At 46.1% G+C, this 23,525-nt stretch overlaps 1 protein-coding gene across 2 annotated transcripts in view; it reads left to right on the forward strand.

Annotated features, from left to right (window-relative positions):
• The window catches only part of RARA (retinoic acid receptor alpha), a 264,057-nt gene that overhangs the window by 78,109 nt on the left and 162,423 nt on the right, over positions 1-23,525 (forward strand). For both annotated transcript variants that reach the window (XM_048517014.1, XM_048517013.1), the window contains exon 2: positions 11,645-12,128. In XM_048517014.1, the coding sequence (XP_048372971.1) occupies positions 11,951-12,128 (178 nt within the window). In that variant the 5' untranslated portion in view covers positions 11,645-11,950. The remainder of the gene's footprint in view (positions 1-11,644; positions 12,129-23,525) is intronic.

Here is a 23,525-nt window from a genome sequence, read left to right on the forward strand (position 1 = left end):
CCTGACCTCCAACTCATTTGTCTGGAGGGGCTGAACTGCCTGTCACCTCCTGTCAAGGGAGAGCAATAAATGGTCTCCTGTGGAAATTATTCGCCTGGAGGGGAGGGTGAAGTTGTAGGGGGTAGAGTTGGTTGCGAGGCTGGCTGGCAACAAAGAGAAAAAGAAATGGCACCTATTAGATTTAGGGTTGGGGGGTATAGGATATACTCGGGAAATTAAGAAAGAATTTATCTTTTTTGGAAGGGCAGTGGAAGATTTCTTCCCTGGCAAATTGAGACAGTTTTCTGTCTTGGGCAAGTATACTGTTCGGTGTGCTCTTTTGTCCAACCCCAGGGACATGTCTGCCCCCCCCCTCGCCCCCACTCCAAAACTGAGTGGGGAATGGCAGAATAGAGAAATCACCTCTCCCAAATGTTTTGGGAATTTTTGAATATCTTCTTTCCTGTAGTGCAGTGGTTCCCAGTCTGGGGTATGCATACTCCCAGGTGTACATGTCAGAGCGTTTGGTGGTATGCAAAAAAACAAAAATACATAATGGTTTTGCTAATATCGAGGTGCAATTTTAAACGGGGTTGCCAAAGGGCATGTGAGTGAAAAAAGATTGGGAACCATTGCTGTAGTGGATGGTTACTGTGTGGATGCAGTTAAGGAGCGTGATGGCATTTGCTCATCGAAATAGATTTTTTTTCTCTTCCTCAGGGTGCAGAACTCATGTTAGGGTGCTAATTCAAAGCTGCTTGGTAGAGATATTATTTACCCTAATAATGAATTCCCCCTAAATTTCAAGGCTGAAAGGTGGGGGGGGGGGGGGGCTGGGTTAAAACAAAATGGAGGGCTCCTTTTATTTTATGCCTGAGAAGGTTTGCTTCTGGAGCGAGCAAGAGTAAAGGATTAATTGCTGTTAGTGAAGTCTTTTTGTGTTTTTGTATGAGTCACTGAGTGCCTCCTCTGGCCTAGAGAAGCAGTGACTTGTACAGAGATGCAGCGGGCATCCTCCCTTTGCAAGCAGGTAATTCTGTTGCATCTCTTCAGTCAAGAATGATCAATCAAATCCGATGCAGAGACACAACTGAAGATGTTGGTTAGGTGACCAGAGCAGTAAATCATGTGAAGGCACATTGTCTTCTTCTTCAGTAGGTACTTGAGTTCATAGGGGCACATTAACTTATTAAATTTATTTCTCATGGGTATATTGGTTGTTTGGGAATTGCTACATTAATACTTGCAAGTTTCTTTACTGTATTTTGAATACTGGATGGCAAAACGGTCAGCTTAAACCAGATATCCCTCTTCTAAGGTGTATGCTTGAGAGTTCATAGTAATGCCTGCTTCCCCCCATGCCCACATCTATTGCTTCCTAACTATAAAATCTTCTGTTTAACTTCTGTTTTCTGTACTGTACCAAACATGTTGCTGTCTTCAAAAGGAAAACTGCAGAAAAAAATCTCTGTTCCAGCATTGTATGTCTAGGAGCGGCCTGTCAACTGTTTCCCGAAGTCCTTGAAAAATTAAGGTTCAGGGACAATTGTACTGTAGAGATTTTTTTTTAAATGGGGACCAGTCTTGTGCATCTATTGTTGAAAGGATCTTGGGTAGGAGGACTGGGAAATGTCTTACTATGTCCAAAAGCCTCTGCTATCTGGGGAAGACAGTATTGGGGTGGGGGGGAGAGAGGAAGAACGATCAGACTTAGTAGAAGGCAGCTAATGTATACACTTTTAAACTTGTGAGGCAGGTATGAAAGTTACTATATATCCTTGTTTATTCCCACCATCTGATGCCCAGAGACTCTCCATGTAAAGGTTTCAATGGTGTTGATGGTAAGAGCAGCCGCCTAACCTTGAGTACATTCCACAGCCCGGGCGATGGGCCAGCTTCATCGGCGGAGACTTTATCTCTGCGCGGGAGATGAGGTCTCCGTTCCCATGGGAAGCCGGGAGGGGGATGGGATGAATAGAGTTATAGCCTGTGCTTCTGGCGGGAAGTGTCATTCCTGCCACTGCGTGTACTTGAGCTTTCTAAGATGTCTGAATAAACGGTCTTTTTTCACCAAAGAGCCTTTTATTTCTGCTTCTATGGAATTCCTTACATTGTGGCAGGAAACCTACCATTCATCTATATCCTTAGGGGTGCAGTGGACCTCTGGTGTCTGCACCGGGCATGGAGAGGTTGAATATTACTGCTTGAGAAGGTCGCGCGGTAGCCCCCCAAAGAGGGACTCCGACCTTTCCCTTCTGGATCTGGAGTGAACCGGGCGGGAGAAGCGGGTCTTCCGCTGGTGACTCTTTCCCCGCCCTCGTGATCAGCTTACGAAGTCTTTCCCTTTACTCCGGGTTGGAACGAGGGGACGTGACGCATCGACTACATGGGCGACTTACGCCCAGGTGCGCTTGGGGCGCTGTCTATGGATGCGAGCGCCTGTGGATCCGGATCTCTACCCGTTTTACGCATGGATTACAAACCTCAGCATGCAACCTTGTCATGGAGGAGACGGGCCTGACCACCTTTCATCGCGAGCAACCCAGGAGTCCATTGGAATCGATTCCTGGACTCGTGATTTTTGGTGATGCTCCCAAAGAACCACCGTGGGCACAGCCACTGGGGCCCATCCGAAGCGACACTGGGACTAAACCTGGGATTGGGAGGGGTGTCCGTGACCGTCCTCTCCCGATCGGGACCCCTGATCCCGGGTCAGCGGCGTGCACTCCCAGTGGGAGCCACCCGGTGGCTACAGTGTCTCCGATGTCTCGCTTCCCAGACGCAGGAGAAGAGTCCGAAGAAAGCTCTGCACTCCCAGCCGGATCTGTTCCCTCTCCCATCGAAAGAGAACTGGGATGAGGAAGTGGGCCGATCTTCGCGAGATGCCCAAGAAGCATGGACCTGCGTCGAAGAGCGCCAGCTATGGGAGGAGTGAACGGGCACAGTTACCGCAGCAAGAGCGCGAAAAACCTGCAGAGGGACCGGGAACAGCAACGCAAAGAAGTCCAACTTCGAAAGTTGGACCGCGCCAAAGATGCGCTCCAACGACAATATGCGCAAGAATCTGTCAGGTCCATGATAAAGTCCTGGAACACTCCAGACTGGATTTAGCATAGGGCTGGCAACGCGAAAGCTGCTCTCAGGCCTTGCGCACGCCAAAGTGTAGGCTTACTGCAGCTATTAAAACGGGACCTTAACTGGCTAAATTGGAACGAAAAGCTTGGCCCTGCATGCGCACCAGGATGCATTGACCCGCAAGGAGAGAGAGAGCTACGTGCAGCTCGCGTTGGAGAGGGAACTGAGGGAGGCAGCAGACCAGGAAGCCCCAAGTTGGAGTCTATGCTGTTATTGATACTGCCGGGCGGCCAGAGGGGCAACGCGGCTGGGTCCTGCCACTCCAAACGCTTCAGCTGCACCGGCATTGATACCGCCCGATCTCCGGCCCCCCCTGTGCAACCGCTGCCCGCCCAACCTGCTCGCTAACTCCGTTACGTAACCGCCCTTCACTGCCGGGCGCTAAGAGCCGTGGAAAGGGGTTACTATAGGTTCCCATTCGATACCTGCCCGCTTTTGATACGGGACCCGGCTTCCAAAGCTTCCCTACTTCATTTTGCAACTCGATGCCCACATGGAAGACTATGATGATTTATACCGGTCTGAGCTGAAAAAATACCGGCCGACATCGGCTCCAGTCCTGGATGGGGCAGCAGCGTTTCGACTGGTTTGTGACCCTTTTGGATTTACAAGATGAAGACTTTCTGCGCGACGGGTGCTCCGCATTCCTCCAAGCCTTTAAGAGCGGCGCTTCCAAGATCCGGCCGAAAATGAGCGCTATATCCGCTATATTCATCAAAATCCATTCAGCAGGGCAACCGACCGCTTGCAGAATTTGCCCGTGGAATTTGCGATGCGGGCGGACTGCTCGACTCCCTCCTGTGGATGTGGCTCTGAAGCGCAGCGTAAATGCTTTAGGAGCCACTTCTCAGATGCTGTTAGCTGGATTTCGGTAACGCTGCTGCGGAAACGGTAAGTTTTTAATTCGGGTTCCTCGCACTATTTGCTGATTGGATCCAGTTGGGATCCCCCAGGTGCGGCGATCTGCAGCTTGGAGATAACACGCTGCCGTGCCGGAGGCATGCACGCCCGAAGCCTGCTTACTGCGTCCACCAGGAGGCAAAGCCCAGCACGCCCCCACCGAGATCCTCAATACCTTCTGAGTGCCGTCGCCAGAGCTGGGATTGTGCCTTTACTCGGCGGAGGACCAGGTCATCTTGTAGCCGCCAACTGTCCGAAGAAACAAAACCAACCTGGCCTTTCCAGCCACAGCCAGCACCCCATCTGCCAGAAAAAGCCACCACGCCAAGTCGGGGCCGCCTCCGACGGGCTCTTCTAAGGCGGTCATCGAAGGCGAATTCCCAGAGGAGGGGAAGCAGCTGTTTGCCTTTCTTCAGCCCCCCTATGGATATGGGTCTCCAGCTCCTGACAGCGGTGAGTGAAGGCAGCGCTCCCATTAATAACTGTCAAAGCGTTTCTGGCCAACCCCGCTAAACATACCGCATTATAGCCCCTGCGCCCCTTGTGGATTCTGGCTGCTCCCCATTGCTTAATGCGGCCCCAGGTGGCAGAGGAGCTTGTGGGTCTGGACCAAATTCCCCTGGCTAAGCCCATACTATTCACCCAAATGGGCGGCAGCTCCTCTCTGAACTGGAAAAGGACCGCCCAGTTCAAAAACACAACCGGTCTCTCCTCCGTATACGCCGACTCATTGGGAGAAAATTAGTTTTATTTTGGCGCCAGTGGCCAAACACTCCATAGTTTTGGGCATGCCATGGTGTTATTGTTACATGAACCAAAGTTCATTTGGAAAGGAAGCGGATCTTAGGAATTACACTGACCCTCCCTGCGGTGAACACATGGAATTAGGGAAAACTCAACTTCCCTCCCTGACACACACCCCTCCCTGGTTTCATCAGCGCATTGCTCCCGATTCTATTGGCATCCCACCGGGCAGTACTCAGGATCTAGCCAGAGTTTTTCAGGAGCAAGAATCGCGCATCAGTTGCCACACCCCCCATAGAGACACTGACTGCAAAATCAAGTTATACAGCCGGGGGCGCAACTGCTCCAAAGGTAGAATCTACCGTGATGAGTCCCAATGAAGAGAAGGAACTTCGTGCCTTCTTGGACAAGAACCTCAGCTCACCGGCAGGGTTCATCCGGCGGCTACCAAAACACACACACGCCAAGTTCCGCTTTTGTTTGTAAAAAAAAAGAAAAGATGGGTCTTTACTGGCTTTGCACAGATTATCGAGGTCTTCAATGCAGTCTCCCTGTCCAATAAATCATCCTTTTGCCTAGCTGATCAAGGACTTCTTTTAGATGGCGCACTCGGGCAAAGGGCGCATCTTTACTAAATTGGACTTGAGAGAAGCTTATTACAGGGTCAGAATTGCTGGAAGGCTATGAACACTTGACTCGCGTTTCAACACAAAGTTTGGACAGTTTTGAATACTTAATAATGCCAAATTCGGGTTAAGTGGGGCCCCCGGGGCTTTATGGCCCTCATCAACGAAGTTCTCCATGATTTTATTATTGTACAAGGGAGTTGTGGTATACTTAGATAGAGGCGCTTTTAATTTGATTCACAAAACCATGGAAGGGAGGCATGTGAAGCATTGGTTCGGGAGGTATTGAAACAGCTTTTGCTCAACAACTCTCTTTGCCAAACTTTCTCAAATGCTGTTTCCACCAGACCTCCATTGACTATTTGCAGTTAATGGATCCTCGCCTCTCGCAGGGCTTAAAAATGGATCCTGCTAAAATTGACGCAGTCCTCCAATGGCCTGTCTCCCCACCAACCGCAGAAAGAACTCCAATCTTTTCTGGGTTTTGCTAATTTCTATCGGACTTTATACCCTTAACAATTTGCTGAGCTGACTCTCCCTCTCACAAGGTGACCTCTACTACGCTAACTAAGGGTAAAGATCCACTTCGTCCGCCAAGCCCGGGGCCCCCCTTTCCTGGTCTGAAGAATGTCAAACAGCCTTTCAGCTCTTAAAGTCTGCTTTTACCTCCGAACCTATCCTAAAGCACCCTGACCCAGATTCTCCGCTTGTGGTTCACGTGGATGCCTCGGACAAAGCGCTTTGGGAGCAGCCCTGTTGCGCAGAAAAAATATAAGATGGTAGGGCTGTGGTTCCGTGGTGCTTATTTATCAAAGAAATTCTCCGGTGCTGAACTCAACTGGACTGTGGGGATAAAGAGACTGCAGCCATCAAAGTAGCACTTCTCCACTTGGCATACCACTGGCTGGAGGGCTAAACACCCCCTTTCAGGTTTGGTCGGGGATGCACAAAACCTGGCCGCTCTTTCCACCCCTCAAGATGTCCGCAAAACAACGCTCCGTTGGGCCGATTTCTTTTCTCGTTTCTCTTTCACAGTCCATTTTTTTCCCTCGGGAAAACCAATAGAACTGGCTGACCAGCGGCTCTGCAGCGCCCTACCCGAGGAGGGGGGTGGAGCTGCTCCATTTTACGAGACATTCCACGACTGTTCTCTCCCCCTCCCAGTTACAGAGGACTGGCATTGTCACCCGATCTCAAAGCGCCCATCACCTCCTCCTTCACCGCCTTCATTCCTAGCCTCAGCTCTCCTCGCTTTCCTGCGGGAACTTCGGTGAGGCGGGGCTGCACCTGAGCTCTCCAGCCCGGAGGAAAAGTGACTCCCAATTGCGCTTGGGAGAATGGAGTTTGGCGGCGGGGGGATTGTTGGCACGTGCCTCCTCCGCAAGCAGGTTCTTGAAAGCCTGCCACGCGATGCCCGGCCGGCTGGACATCTTTGGTTTTCTGAAAACTCTGCATTTGGCCCATTGCCCGTCAGTTCACGAATGGCTGGCGCCAGCACGCGCTAAGCGACATTGAGGCTTATATCCAAAGCTGTTGCTCTGTTTGTGCAGAAGCCAAAACCATCTCCGGGAAAGCCCCTATGGGCTGTTGAGAAAGAACCTTCTCCGGTGGCCTCCCGCCCCTTGGGAAGTCATCTCCATGGATTTTTATTACAGATTTGCCCGAAAAGTCATGGCAACTTACGGGTCTTTGTGTGGGTGGGGTGGTGGACTTATTTTCTAAACAACAACAAGCTCTATTTTTATTCTTACATGTGGCTTCCATCCCCTCCGCTCCTAAGGATTAGCGCTGCTGTTCATTCAACTTATGTTTACCGTCTGCACTCCGCCTCCGTTAAGGTGGTCTTCCTCAATCCGCGGGTCCCCCCAAATTCATTTCTATAGTTCTGGAAAGGCGTTTTGCGGGATTTGTTAGTCGCCCGTGCGGCTTCTGCCGCTTCCTACCACGCTTCAAAGTGACGGTGGAGTCAGAGAGAACGAACAGAACCCTAGAGCGAAAGGTGCATTTACGTTAAATATACACCAACTTCACCACCAAGACAATTGGTGCGAAGCTCATTCCGGCTTATGCGGAGTACGTATGCTATAAACAATCGCGGTTCATAGCAGTACAAAGAAAGGAAACCCCTTTAAAGAAATTCATTGTGTCTGGTCGCTTCGTTCCCCGCCGTTGTCGCTAACTACCCGCGACAGCTTTGGATCCTCCGAAAGTTTCAACAATGGGATTTCATCCCTAGCCGAGGGATGGAAATCGGTGCAGGCACCATGGGCCTACAACAGGCTAAGGACTCCCCAAAAGCTGCAAGCGGATAAAGCACCGCTCGGATGCCTTTCACTCTAGCGTGTGGGCTTTGGGTGTTATTATTGTCTACCAAAATCTCAGAGACGTGCATAAATTTTCCAAACTAGGCAAAAGATTTGTTAAGGACCTTTTCAGAATTACTAGAAGTGATTAATGATGTCACTGCCCGATTGGATTTTGCCTAACTTCAACTCTTAGGTAACATTCATCCTGTCTTCCATTCCAGTTTACTCAAGGGAGGCTCCCGCTTCCGATGCCTGGCACGACCCGCCGGAGAGACCCCCACCAACTATTATTGATGGCCACAAGCACTACGAAATTGACGCCATCCTGGACTCTCGCTTTATTCGCAAACGCTTGCAATATTTAGTCTCTTGGGTGGGATATTCCTCTGGGTATAATCAATGGGTTTATTCCGAAATATTGACGCCCAATCGCTTATTTCTAAGCTTTCCAACGCGCCTTTCATAAGCGATAAACCTGGGGAGGGGTCTTCTTTAAGGGAGGCAGAGTGTAAAGGTTTCCAATAATGGTGTTGATGGTAAGAGCAGCCGCCTAACCTTGAGTACCTTCCGCAGTCCGTGCGATGGGCCAGCTTCATCGGCGGAGACTTTATCTCTGCGCGGGAGATGAGGTCTCCGTTCCCATGGGAAGCCGGGAGGGGGATGGGATGAATAGAGTTATAACCTGTGCTTCTGGCGGGAAGTGTCATTCCTGCCACTGCGTGTACTTGAGCTTTCTAAGATGTCTGAATAAACGGTCTTTTTTCACCAAAGAGCCTTTTATTTCTGCTTCTATGGAATTCCTTACACTCCAAGTCAACAATATGTTGATGACACCTGGCTGTATCTGTTAGTGGATGCTCACCTGCTAAGGCATAGCGAGGGGGGAAAGCGCCCGGTGCACTGGTGCATCCGCCTCATCCCGCCCTGGAAAGCCCTTGCCACACCCCCACAGGGGTGTGCCCTGGTGCGTCTCCCCCCGTCCCCTTGGAGCTACGCCTCTGGTCACCTGGGCTCTGCCCCAGATATGCTGGCCAGTTGTCTGGAGGCTGCGGTGGAGTGGTTGGAAGTGAGCCCATGGTCGTTAAATCCAACGAAATGGAAGTCCTGTAGCTGTATTGCGGGGAGGGGGGCGAGATGGTTAGTTACTGGCTCTGGACGGCCTGCAGTTGAATCTTGTGCAAACCATAAAGAGCCTGGGTGTGTTCCTTGTTGCCTTCTTATCAACAGAGGCTCAAGTGATGCATGTCGCTTGCATGGCCTTTTACCATCTATGCCAAGCAAAACAATTGGCTCCTTATCTGTCTCAGACCAATTTAGCCCCCGTGGTCCATGCAGTGGCCACCTCTGGGTTGGATTACTGCAACTCGCTGAACATAGGGACATCCTGAGGTCTGATCTGGAAACTCCAGCTGGTGTAGAGTGCAGCAGCGCGATGGCATACACATATCTAACCAGTGCTTCGCCACCTCCATTGTCTCCAGGTAGAGTACAGGATCAGGTTTAAGGTTTTGGTGTTAACCTTTATAGAAGAGAAGAAGAAGAGTTGGATTTATACCCCCTTTTTTCCTCCTGTAAGGAGACTCAAATGAGCTTACAATCTCCTTTCCTCTCCCCCCCCCTCGTCCCCACAACAAACACCCTGTGAGGTGGGTGGGGCTGAGAGAGCTCTGAAGAACTGTGACTAGCCTAAGGTCACCCAGCTGGCGTGTGTTGGAGTGCACAGGCGAATCTAGTTCCCCAGATAAGCCTGCACAGCTCAGGTGGCAGAGTGGGGAATCAAACCCTGTTCTCCAGATTAGAGTTCACCTGCTCTTAACCTCTACGCCACTGCTGCTCCTAAACAGACTGGGGGCCATGTATCTACAGGACCCTCTCTCCTGATATGCCTCTTGAATATCATTATGATCAATGAATAGAAATCTGTTGGTGATTGCTGGCATGAGAAAGATCCAGCTAGCTTCAACCAGGTCTTTCTTGGCCCTGACCCCCACCTGGTGGAACACTCTGTCTGAGGAAACCAGGCCCCTGTGGGTCTTACTGCAATTCTACAGGGCCTGCAAAATGGGCTGTTCCACCTGGCGTATGGTTGAGGCATCTACAGTTTCCTTTCCTTTCCCTCCCCACTTTTTCCTTCTTATTTTCTCCCTTTCCCTTCCCCTCCCAAACTCTTTTATACCTATCCTATATCCATTCCTTCCTTCTCCTTCCTTTACTCCTGTCCTATTTTCCCCATTGATCCCCTCTGCAAGAACACATTCAATTTAAATTATAGATGTTATCAAGAAGAGGGGCCCCTGAGTTAAGTTGAGGCCAAATTACTGAACTGAATTTCTATGCCATTTTAAGTTTAAATTTTAATTTCAAGTTTTAAATGATTTATAAGGTATTTATTATGTATTGTTTTATTATGTATTGTCATTGAAAGTTGGAAACTGTTCTGAGTCTCAACAAGGGAAGGGTGGTATAAAAATCTTCTAATAAATAAAATAAAAACATGGGAATTTTATTATGCTATTGTGGATAATATTAATTTGTATCCTCTTCATTAATTCACCTGTTGCTTTTTGAAATTCTCAGTAACATATATTGAAGGGAAAGAATGGATGTGTTTGATTGATCTAGAGAAGAACGATGTTGAGAAAAAGCAGGGCTGGAAAATAATTTTTTTTGCCTGCTATGTTCATCTTGTTGACCAATCAGATAACATGATTTTAATCAACCAGCAGATTCTCCCTGCCCCCCCCCCCCCCACAATCCAGCTTTTAAAAATACACACACTTACAGAAGTCATGGTGACAGGTGCATTTTGTTGATGAGAGAAGCAAGAGCACACAGCAGTTGATGTAAGAAAATGATTGCTTATATACTTAGCGATGGGACTTCAGTAGATCATGACTTGACTTTGTCTGGACTGGACCCTGTGTGTGTATCTATAATTTTGCTTTTAACAGCTTGGAATGCTGGGACCTCATCATCTCAAACTGTCCTGCTAGAAAAATAATTTGGAGGTCACATTGACATTATTGCTGAAGAAGCATTTTCACATGAGGCTGCTTTATTCAAAGCCAAATTATCGATCAATCAAGGTCAGTCTTGGCTGAATCAATCAAGAACAGTGGCTGTCCAGGGTCACAGGCAGAAGTCTTTTTTTATCATCTACTAACTGATCCTTTTAGCTCGAGACATTAGGGACTCAACCTGGAATTTGTATGCAAAACAGCTGTTCTACCACCTAGCATAGCCATAAATGAAGTTTCTGTTTACTGATCATTTGTTTATCCAGTGGTCAGATTCAACTGGTTTGCACCGGTTCTGTAGAACCAGTACCTAATTCCACCACTGCGCCCTCCAGCCCCCATGCCCACCCCACTGCCCACTTGACCTGTGGGCTGCGGGGGGCGAAGCAATGGTTGGGATTTTAGAATCCCACCACTGGGTTTATCAAGATTAGTCTTGTATAGGCTGACTAGTGCAGGTCCTCTGGTGTTTCAGGTTGAGGTCTTTCATATTATCCTCTATGAGACTCTTAAGTTAGAGATGCTGAGGATTGAACCCAGGACCTTCTGCATGCAAAGTGGGTGCTCTGCCTTCAGTCTCCTCTCATCCACTAATGCTTTACACTTACTTTTTTTTAAAAAAGAAGTCATTGTATAAGTTTACACATAAAATATACTTGTCAAATGAAGTCTGAACCACCTCCAGACTATCAAGTAGAAACCGGAACTTGAAATAGTTGTGTTTACTGGGAGTTTCAGTTCCCATTAGAGGTTTTTGTGCTAGGGGACCAGGTGAGGCCAAGCTGGTGGTATGCTGGAGGCCTTGCCTTCAGCCCTCAAATATCCTGGTTCAAGACCCTCTTAAGGGATTATTTTCTTCACAATTGCCAGACACTTGCTTATGGCTTTACAATGCCAGCCTTCTCTTTTTCACTATTTACCCTTTCTGTTTCTCCAGCTGTGACAACAACTTGTGGAGTGAACCTTGCCGTTGTCCCCTTCAATACTCGCTTTGAAGGTTCAGAATTGACAGGAAGTTGTCTTGAGATCACTCGGAAGACTTTTCTGCTGGCTGGGGGAATTCTCCTGTGGAAAGAACGCTTGAAGGACGCTTGTTGTGTCATCCCGCCCAGCCCTGAGGAAAGGGGAAAGGCCGTGTTGATTCTGAATCAAAGCTTGACTGGACTGATCTATGGCTGGCATTTCTTCTTCAGCCCTTATGTGAGTCCCTCACCAAGGATCAGGCCCGTGGAGTGTGCCCGCTATGGCGAGTAACAGCGGCTCCTGTTCTACACCGGGTAGCGGACATCTTAACAGCTATTCAGTACCTCACTACGCTTTCTTCTTTCCGCACATGATTGGGGGCCTGTCACCGCCGGGGACTCTACCAGGGATGCAACACCAGCTGCCGGTCAGCGGATACAGTACGCCGTCACCAGCCAGTAAGTTCACAAGTAGAGGGGTGTGTGCTTTTGTTTGTCTGTGCAGGAGAGAGATGAAGGAGGGGTGGGGCAGAATGAAGATGAAAATGTTTAGAGCAATGGAGCACCCTCATTAGGTATGAAGCTGCCCTTTTCTGAGTGAACAGTTCTTATGTGTCACAACATAGGTTAGATCCAGTGCTTTGGAATATGGTGCACACGATGAGGGCTTATGTTGTGGGTGGGGAGCTAGTTTTTCAAATTGTGTGTCCATGTTTGCAAACTGGATTGTTTCCGCTGTACCCCTACCTCCTCAGGGCCTGTCTCTTGACAAAGTCTGTTTTGTCTCCTCTAAAGGTGTTGTGAAATACGTGATTTTTTAAAAAACGAAAATGCGTGTCCCAAACATTAACATGAAAATTCTTTTCGGATTTTTTGACATGATAATCTTCTTTTGGTATTTTGTGTTAATGTTTAACTAACTCACAGGCCCATAACATGTAGCAATTTCAGCATTCCAGAATTAAGTAATAGCAATAATTTTGCCAGCTTCTCTGTGAAGTCATGTGATTGGGCACATATCCACACATTTAGGACCAGATTAAGAATGATTGGTTTTGACTGTGGCATAACTGTTCATTTTTTGGGACTGAAAACCAATTTTATTGAGAGAATTATGCACGTAGAAAGTTTTGTATGCACTTACATTTAGGAATGCACTGTTGCTTGCATACATACACACCCCGATACATTCACATCTGTTATATTTTAATTATACCTTTTCTTCAAGGATCTCAGTAGTCAAGCTCACAACAACCTTATGAGGTAGGTTTAGATAAGAATTAGTATTTACCTAAGACTATCCAGTAGCTTCTTAGGTGAGAAACTTGATTTCTTACGCACTGACTAACTACTTTGCCCCTTACATGGTATGTGCTTAGCATGATCAGCCAAACTTGCTCCAAAGGACAGAGTACTGAATTTTGGGATCTGGTTTAAACTCCCAGATCTGTCACAGATTTCTCATTTAGCCTTAAGTGAGTAGCTCTGTATCTCTGCCTCAATTCTTTTTCTGTAAAATGGTAGTGATGGTGGCCTACTTCACAGGAGGGTTATTATGATAAACTTACCAACAAGCATTTCTCATGTTTATGGGGTATACTAAAGATGGCAAGAAAAGTCACGCCTCACCGTATGTTGGGAATATATAGTTGGGAATTTGAGTGTTTCTGCTAAAAATTAATTTGGGCTTTTGGCTGTGCCAGTGTGTACGTGTAGACAAATCTGCACACTGTTGAGAATTGGATGGTTATTTAGGTATGTTCGGATGCTAATATTTTTGTCCTTTTGCCCACAAGTCTGTAGTGTAAGAGTGGATGTGCTCCCAGAAAGAGAGCCTGAATGTTATGTTATTCGCCTCTGGCAAAAATGTGTGTTGCTGAAGCTGCGTCAGTTCGTGGGAAGCAGCAAGTTCCTGCTTCATCAGACTTCCCAGAGATTATCACTTGTATTTAAAAACAGCTGGTTCACTTTGTGTGAAGTTGAATTCTGTATTAACCCTATCAAAGTTTGAAGAAACTCCCCAGTCTAGAGCGCTGCGTTCACTTAACTGCACTTGTGGATAAACATATTTGGGTGCAGAAGCATTTTGTCTTTGCTACCATACAGAAACCTCTGGGGTGGGGGTGTAATGTATGTGATTATTGCAGTTTTATAGTCTCTCCCCCCCCCCCACCCCCCATGCCAACAGCCTTTTGCAAACCTGGACAAGCAGAAGCATGTTCCAACATGTAAGGCATCTTTACCAGTTGGGACAGCTGTTTTATTTTCCCACTCGAATTGTCATGTAAGGGGATTCCCTAGCTGTATAAATGTTCTTGCTACAATTCCCTTAATGTGCTTCTGTTTACAAGTAATGTGTGGATGGTGGTATATAAAGTTTTTATATCTAGATGGTATTAAAGAAGATTTCTCTCTTGTGTTGTTCAGCAACTCACAGCATCTGTACTCATTCTTTTAGTTTAACAATCTGATCATTTGTATGTTTACTTGAGAGGTAAGTCCCAAAGTGTTCATACTCATTTACTCATAAATAAGTCTGTATAGGAGTGCATTTGGGCAAAAGCAAGAAACAGTCAGAAATGGGAGCTGTAGCTGTTGTTGTGCACAAGACTGGATGAACTCTGCACACGCACAAAAACACTCAGATCTCCAGAAAAGTAATCACATTTTCTGTGAAAAAGCTCTCAGTTCTGCAGTCCATATTGATGATGTATAGCAAGAAAACTTGTATGTATATGCCTTCAAATCCTTTGCAGCTATTTTGTTTGGCTACTATACCTGGAGTGGTATGGGGCACTGAAGCTTGACCCCTGGAAATCCCCACTTCCTCAGATCTTGGGGTTTCTCAGCATTTGTGTGCACACTTTGGGCCTGTCTTCTGAACCATGGGGGCTAGAAACCTGCTTTTAAAAATCAAACTAGGAGATGTTGAGGAGAGTCTGTCTGTTGCATTCAATACCATGTCTTATGCTTTGATAACAAAATGGGCAGCTCAAGGTTCAAAGAACAGATTTTGGAATCATGAAAGATGGCTTCCCCCCGCTTAATCGCTTCTGTTGTTTCCTCACAATTTTGTGTTCTATTGTTTCGTCACATTTTCCAACTTACTTTTACAACTATCAGAACTTGAAATATGGGTTTTATGTAGGCGCCCTGGGAATTGTATAAAGCATGCCTGTAGGCCAGGCCCATTTTCCTAACACTGCAGAAATCATAGTGCGCTAAAAATCTCCCTCTTTCTCCGTGCTGTCCAAGAGGATCAGTGATAGTTGCCTGGGGCTTGCCACAGAGACTTGTGGGGAGTTGAGCTTTCATGCATCCTTCGGTGGCACATGGGGTATGAATTTTTATTCGAAATGTACAGGCCTTCTTTTCGAGGTGGTGATGCACCCACAAGCCCTCCCCTCTTCCACCTCTGCAAATTTTGACTCAAGCTCGCATCTCTTTTCTGCAGCCCTGTAATGCCAATCTGGGAGAAACAGTGTCAGAGGGCAAGGAACGTTGTTTTGTGACAAGTCAGGAAATTAAGAAATAAGGTTTAAATGAGTTTAATTTGCTTGCTGGCAAATGAAGATGAAATGGAGTGCCCCTTTATTGATATTCAGGAAGGGAACTCCTGAACTTTGCTCTCCAGAACTTTTCTATTATTATTATTATTATTATTATTATTATTATTATTATTATTATTATTATTATTATTATTATTATTATTGTCGTCGTCGTCGTCGTCGTCGTCGTCGTCGTCGTCGTTGTTGTTGTTGTTGTTGTTGTTGTTGTTAAAAAGCAAGGAATTGACTGCTGGAAGCTGGAGTTGGCTCCCTCATGTTCTGGAACTCCTTCCAGCACAGACAACAACTGCGTCCACACTGCTTCTCATTTGGTGCTGTTTCCAGTTTGGGAAGATGCCTGTTTTTCAGTGCAAAAGTTGTGTCTAGAAAGCTCTGGAATCTGCCGCGGTTGCACAGTCTTGACTTCCAGCATTTTGAATGGGTAAAATGTTTTTAGTCATCAAGAAGAAAACACTCGGGGACTGTTCCGTAATGGTCTTTGGATCCCTTCTTCTCTCTCCCTGTCAAGCAGTGGATTCTTTTTTTGCTCCAAATCTTTCTCCAGTATTTGCATTGGTAGACGGTAACCCCTTGAGTTTCCAGTGGTAAAACTGGAGGAACTGAAGCTAGAAGGGAGACATCTTGATTTTAACTTTAAATTTAAACCTTGGGTTTTATACTCGGTAAATGCATTGGGAATTTTATTGCTGCTTTTAAATGTTTATTTACTTATATTGTGTTTTAATTGTTGTACACCGCCCAGAGCCCTTTGGGGATGGGGCGGTATAAAAATCAAATAAATAAATAAATAAATGCCTAATACCAAAGAAGTTTATGGCAGAGTTTGAATTCATGGTAGCAGTCCAATTCATGGCAACAGCACTGTACGGTACACTGTGTTTTTCTTTTTAAATCTACGTTTTTGCATTTGCCATATGATGTGCTATGGCTGCATTCAAAGTTCTCTTTAGTCATGTAATAAAATTACAGATTTTGCACACAAAGAAACCCTGAATGCTGCAACCTGTTCGTAAGTTGCACATTTGCATTTATTTGGCGTTTTGTATTCATTTCCTTTTTTTTGCCAACAAGTCACAGCTGGCAACTCCTGGTAGGGTTTTCAAGGCAAGAGACCTTCAGAGGTGGCTTTCTGTTGCATGCATCATGATTCTGGTATAGTTTGGAGCTCTCCCATCCAAATACTACCCAGGGCCAAGACTGAGAGTATGTGACCAGCCCAAGGTCGCTCAGCAAGCTTCCATGATGTGGGTGGGAATTGAACCAGGGTTTCCCAGGTCCTAGTCCGACACTTTAACCACGAGACCACATTGCATTTCATTTTGCTTAAATGTTGTAATTATGTTGTGCCTCCTCAGTTGCTGTGTCATATTTTCAAACTGCTAACTGCAGTTTAGATTCAACTAGGGTTTGGGGTGTGTGAATGCCTTGGTACTATCTCTGCTGCCAAAGTGGATGGGACCAGCTTGGGTCTTTGAAGGGGGAAGTTGACAGGGTGAGGGAGATAAAAACCATGGTTGTTTAGGTTAACCAGGGTTTGAATGATGAGCTGGGCACTGAATCCTGGTTTCAAAAGCCCTGAGCCAGAAGCCAGCTGGAGTGAGATTGTTTCCCAGGTTTATTTGTGTTTTTCTTTCTCTGGAAAGCTTTGGGTTCTTGCTTTTATCATCACGGCCATCCTATTAGCCTGCTTAGGTAGAAAAATGACTGCCTGCAAAGTTACCAAGGGAGCCTTACGGCACAACTAGGAATTTGAAGTTATGGTGATTTTCACACAGCAGAAATAAAACGTCATGAAGACGTTTTAAAAACCGTTTTGGGGAAGAAGTTTGCACAGCATTCTCCCTGAAAATGTCTTCAGAACATTTTATTTCTCTCAACCTGGGTTTTTCAAAAATCGATAAACTAGTAATCTCTCCCGCCCCCCACCCCCCACCTGTGTTGAAGATGTTTCCTGCCTGCTAAGAGAACAAAAGCAGGCAGGAAAAGCTTTCCTTCTCCCACCCAAACCTCTTACTTCCATTTTCGCCAATCGCGCCTGCCATTTTGTGTGCTGCAACAGAGATTCTCTGAAGCTTCCCCATGGAGGTTGTGTACATTTTAATTTGTTCTCTGCCTTGGTGGTCCTTATGAAAGGCTGAATGGCTGGGCATAAATTTTGTAGGATGAAATATACTGGCATGTTATTGAGTATCTTGATTGACATACTCAGTAAAGTGTAATGCCTATAGTGATTTGGTTATAGTTTTATTTCTTTTCTCTGCACCTGTAAAAACAGCTGGCCCTTAGCCCCTTTTCCCCAAGGCGGACTACACAGAAGCCCAAACCCCTTCCAGTGTTCTTGGCATCCTTGTTTGAGACTGGAAACTGTAGGGTCTGCGAGTTTGTGTGTGTGAGTTAAGGGTGGTGGTTGTTAGAACTTATAGCAGAACTTGCTGCTCCTTCCACATTCAAGGCAGAACCATGAAGAAACTGGGGCTCAGGCTTCGGAATATATTATATCAAATATTAAAACAGAGTTTTAATATTAAGGGAGATTGCAGAGAAGCTGAATGAATTCTTTGCATCTGTCTTCACCCAAGAGGAGGTGAGGAACATTCCTGCACCTGAACCATGCTTCTTGGGAGGCGAATCCGAGGAACTAGCGAAGATAGTGGTAGACAAGGAAGAAGTTCTGGCAGCCATTGATAAACTAAATGCTACCAAATCCCCTGGCCCAGATCGCATTCACCCAAGAGTTCTTAAAGAGCTCAAGCATGAAATTGCTGATGTTCTCACATTAATATGCAACTTATCCCTGAAATCAGGCTCCATCCCTGAAGACTGGAAGATGGCCAATGTCACACCAATTTTTAAGAAAGGATCTAGGGGGGACCCGGGAAATTACAGGCCAGTCAGTTTGACATCTGTTCCTGGTAAATTAGTAGAATCTATCATTAAAGATAAAATTATAAAACATGTAGAAAAGCAAGACCTGCTGAGAAAGAGTCAGCATGGCTTTTGCAGAGGCAAATCCTGTCTTACAAACTTACTAGAGTTCTTTGAGGGTGTAAACAGGCATGTGGATAAGGGGGAACCAGTGGACATTGTCTACTTGGCTTTCCAAAAGGCTTTTGACAAAGTTCCTCACCAGAGACTGTTGAGAAAACTCAGCAATGGAGGAATAAGAGGGGAAGTCCTCCTATGGATTAAAAACTGGTTAAGAAACAGGAAGCAAAGAGTGGGTGTAAATGGGAAGTTCTCACAATGGAGAGATGTAGGGAGTGGTGTCCCCCAAGGATCCGTTTTTCTTTTGGGGACCACAGTGCCTTTAACCTATTCCATAAAATGACCTGGAAGTAGGTGGTAGCTGGTGGCTAAGTTTGGCAGATGATACCTGCACTATGTAGGGTGGTAGAGAACCACAAAGGATCATGGGCTAAGAGCTCCAAGCGGGACCTTGATCAATTAGGGGTGAGTGGGCTCCAGAAATGGCAAATGCAGTTCAATGTAGCAAAATGCAAAGTGATGCACATAGGGGCAAAAAATCCTAACTTCACATATTAGAAGCTAGCTAAGGGTCAGTGCTCTCCGTCACAGATCAGGAAAAGTATTTGGGCGTCCTTAGTTGATAGCTCCTCCATGGGAATGTCAACCTCAATGCATGGCAGCTGTGAAAAAGGCAAACTCTATGCTGGGGATCATTAGGAAAGGAGTTGATAATAAAACTGCAAAGATTGTCATGCCCTTATATAAAGCAGTGGTGCGACCGCACTTGGAGTACTGTATCCAGTTCTGGTCGCCGCATCTCAAAAAGGATATTGAGGAGATAGAAAAAGTGCAGAGAAGGGCAACAAGGATGATTGAGGGACTGGAGCACCTTCCCTGTGAGGAGAGGCTGCAGCGTTTGGGACTCTTTAGTTTGGAGAGGAGACGTCTGGGGGGGGAGGGGGATATGATTGAAGTCTATAAAATTATGCATGGGGTAGAAAATGTTGACAGAGATAAATTTTTCTCTCTTTCTCACAATACTAGAACCAGGGGGCATTCATTGAAAATGCTGGGGGGAAGAATTAGGACTAATAAAAGGAAACACTTCTTCACGCAACGTGTGATTGGTGTTTGGAATATGCTGCCACAGGAGGTGGTGATGGCCACTAACCTGGATAAGGGATAATTTTTTAAGATAATTTTTTAAGATAATTTTTCTTTTATGTACACTGAGAGCATATGCACCGGAGACAAATTCCTTGTGTGTCCAATCACACTTGGCCAATAAAGATTCTATTCTATTCTATTCTATTCTAACTTTAAAAGGGGCATGGGCAGATTTATGGAGGAGAAGTCGATTTATGGTTACCAATCTTGATCCTCTTTGATCTGAGATTGCAAATGGCTTAACAGACCAGGTGATCGGGAGCAACTGCCGCAGAAGGCCATTGCTTTCACATCCTGCATGTGAGCTCCCAAAGGCACCTGGTGGGCCACTGCGAGTAGCAGAGTGCTGGACTAAATGGACTCTGGTCTGATCCAGCTGACTTGTTCTTATGTTCTTAGTTTATCCCAAGTAGAGTTGCCAGATTTGGTTTGGGAAATACTTGGGAATTTTGGGAGGGTAGAGCTTGAGGAGAGTGGGGTTTGGGGAAGGTATAGGTATAATCAGAGGCATCGGGGGGGGGGGGGGATGGTGCCTGAAAACAACTCCTTCTCCAGGCCCTCCCATGCTCAGGGACATGGCTTGGGGAGTTTGGCCCCTCCCCCCCTGAGCCATGCCCCTGGCTCCCCCCCGGGCCTTGCCCGGTTTTAAAAGCATTTCCCTGGGGGGTGGCTGCTGCTCTCCCCAGGCTCTGGGGAGTGCAGAAGCTGAGCTGCAGGGAGCTCGGGAGAGAAAGGCAGAGCGCTGCTACTGCCCGCTTCACCCTCCCCGTGTCCCTGGAAGGTGGCTGCTGCTCTCTCCAGGACCTGGGAGGCTGGGAGCAGGATGGGGCACCACCAGCGCTCCCCTCCCCACGTGATCGAAAGGTATCCCCTTGTCCCTAGGCTGGTACATCCCTGGGTATAATACCATAGCGGCATAATGCCATACAGTCCACCATTCATAGTGGTCATGTTCTCCAGATAAACTGATCTGTCACCTGGAGATCAGTTGTAATAGCAGCGTGTCTCCAACTACCACTTGGAGGTTGGCAACCATAGCCCCAAGGAATGGCTTCTTGGGATTCATACCAGCACACCTGGAAATCTCTGCTATGTTGTTCCCAGGTGCTTAAGGAGCAGCTTATGGTCAGTTAATAATGTCTGTAGGATGCAGTCTACATGTGGCTCAGAGGCTGTGCATGATAAGTTCATATATTTGAGGCTAGGCCCTGAAATTTGATGTATCCTGACTACAACATTGTGAGGACAAGTGGAAAAAGAATGAACGGAAGATCCAAATTTACAAAAATATGTCTCCCCTCCCTCCAAGTAAATTGCATCAGGCAAGGCTTTATGTTCAAATGATGACTGAAATACTGGGTTAGATCTCTTATCAAGGGACAAATTATCAACAGTAATTAAATATCATGATTTGTTGAAATTTGGGACCCATTAACTGTTTATATGAAAAGAGAACGAGAATATAGATATTTTTCATCTAGTTTGCAACACTGAATATTTGGAACTGAAATATTCTAAAAGGAGTAACTGGAGGACATGAAAAGAGACAGTTTCTTAAGGAAAGTGTTAGTAGTTAAAGAATTATACAAGCATATTCATATTCAAGCAAGTGAATTAACTTATTTAAGATGAATATTTTTTAGGATCTGTAATGAAATGTAATAATTATTTAAGTAAATTAGAACTCTAGTAGGAAGCCAGTTTCATTTTAAGAAATGTTATGTAGGAAATGCTGCTTTCTTCTCTTTCTCTTCTTTGTTTTTCTTATTGGTGTTTTTTTAATTCTTATTTCCTCCCCCCCCCCTTTTCCTCAGGTCTTGTTATTGTTTGTGATGACTGTAAACTTGATGGAAAATTTAATAAAGATTAATTTTTAAAAATGAAATACTGGGTTAGAGCATGCTCCCCAAAGTCCATGAGAAATCCAGACTTCTTTTTCCCAGATCAAGGAATCCTGCCTGTCTTGAGTCGCACAACCCTTCTAAGTGGCCTATTCGCAGTTGCTTAGTGGGTAAAGTTCACCTGCCTCGGCGTTTCCTAGAGCTGACGAGACTGAAGCCCAGGTTTGTGTTGGCACTGTGCCTGTTTCTTCTGGCAGCTGAGTTGATGCACATAGATACCATGGGTAGATATCACGGGTAATTCATTTTTTTTCCACAGCAAAAGGTGCTGGAAATTAACTCCTCTTGCCCTTGGGAACATGAGTAACTCAGTGGCGCTTGGGCATATAAGTTTAGAGGAAACGTTGTCTTTTTAATTCTTCAGTAACCCTGCCGTTGAAAACGGGTAGGGGACTTTAACAAGCTCTGGCTGCTTCTGGCTTTCCCTGCTCCGTCAGATGCGTGTTTGGAATCTGGGGATTTTTTAAAATCTTTAGGGCAGGGTATAAATATAATAAAATAAATAAACAAATAATAAATATCCTGATTTCCTGTGGGGGTGGGGGTGATACTTGGATTTTCTCTGTCTTTGTCCTACATCTTCACAGGCGGAATACTGTGGAATAGTTGACTCAAGATCCAGTTGAGACGTTAATGTTCAACTCCAGAGCATAATTAAGACAGAATGGGAGCTTGGGGTTCTCTTTCCAACTCATAATGTTTGGACATCTGAGGATGACCATTCAGATGCCACCATCTCTGCTCCCAGTTACCCAGGCTTTTATTATGTACACGCCTTCGCTTGTTGTGAATGCTGTCTGAAGCGCACTATAAAATCACAATTTTTTTTGTTTCTCTTTTCCATCTTGGTGCACCAGAATCAGCTCAGTAATCTAAAATCGTTACATTTAGAAAACAAAGCTGTTTGGACACAGTGACTTCCTAATTTCAGTTGTGTTGTGTGAGTTATTCTTTCAAAAACATCCTTAATTGAAGAAAAAAAGCACCCTAAATTGAAGAATAAAAGTTGAAGAGAAGAAATCTCACAGAGAAGAAATATATCTTACCATTACATGCCTCCAAAGATGCCAGCCATAGATTTATTTTTTGATTTAATTTAACTTTTATGCTGCCTCTTCCCTTTCAGGCTTGAGGCGGTTCACAACAATTCATAAAAACAATAAATACAGTAGCTATAAATTTACACAATAATGACTCAATTAAAACCGTGCTTCCTAATTAACTCAAATGGCAAAAACCTCTCATTAACAGAGAGCTCAAAAAAATCCTATAAAAGGAAGAAGATAGATGGAAGAAATCCCCAGATTCCAAACCTAATAGAGGGAGAGGCAAGAGGGATAGTGGATGGGGAGGGGAAGGGGGAGGCCAGATGCCGGGTGGAACAGATCTGTCTTACAGACCCTACAGAGAACTGCATTAGATCCTGCACGGCCCTGGTCTCATCAGACAGAGTGTTTCACCTGGTCCCAGTTGAGGCCAGCTGAACTTTCCTTAGGCCAGGGACTGCAAGTAAATTATTGCTCGATGAGCGTAGCATCTGTTGGGGAAATAGTGGGAGAGACAGTCTCTTAGGCACGTTGGTCCTAGACTGTTAAGGGCTTTGTACATCAGTACTAAAACTGTAAACTTCAGCTGGTATTCCAACCTGGAGGCAGTTCAGGTGGGGGAGCACAGGTTGCTTGAGGTTCCAGATAGGACCCCTGCTGCTGCATTTTGGACCAGCTGAAGTTTCCGGGGCAAGCCCAAGGGTAGCCTTGGGTAAAGTGAGTGGCAGTAATCCGGCCTGGAGGTGGTCATTGATCACTGTGGGCTAAGTCAGCTTGAGACAGATAGGGTGCCAGCTGTTCTGCTTGGCAGAGATGATAAAACGCCGCACGAGTTGCATTATTCACCTGGACCTCCATTGATGAGGAGGTGTCCAGGTGTACGCCTAAACCCTTGACGTACGATGCAGCCACAAGGGATGGTAGCTGACAACCTCCCACCTGCTTCCTCTGACTCAGACACAGGACCTCTGTCTTTGCTGGATTTAATTTCAACCAGCTGTCTTTCATCCACTCCACCCCAGACTTTTTGGGCAAAACGGCTGAGGCAGTATCCAGATGACTGTCCATCACCAGATATAACTGGGGGTCATCAGCATATCGATGCCAATGAGTCCAATGAGAGCCAGTGTGGTGTAGTGGTTAAGAGCAGGTGCACTCTAATCTGGGGATGCGGGTTTGATTCCTCGCTCTGCTACTTGAGCTGTG

The sequence above is a fragment of the Sphaerodactylus townsendi genome, linkage group LG15 (assembly GCF_021028975.2).
Source record: "Sphaerodactylus townsendi isolate TG3544 linkage group LG15, MPM_Stown_v2.3, whole genome shotgun sequence".
In the NCBI taxonomy this organism is placed as follows: Eukaryota; Metazoa; Chordata; class Lepidosauria; order Squamata; family Sphaerodactylidae; genus Sphaerodactylus; species Sphaerodactylus townsendi.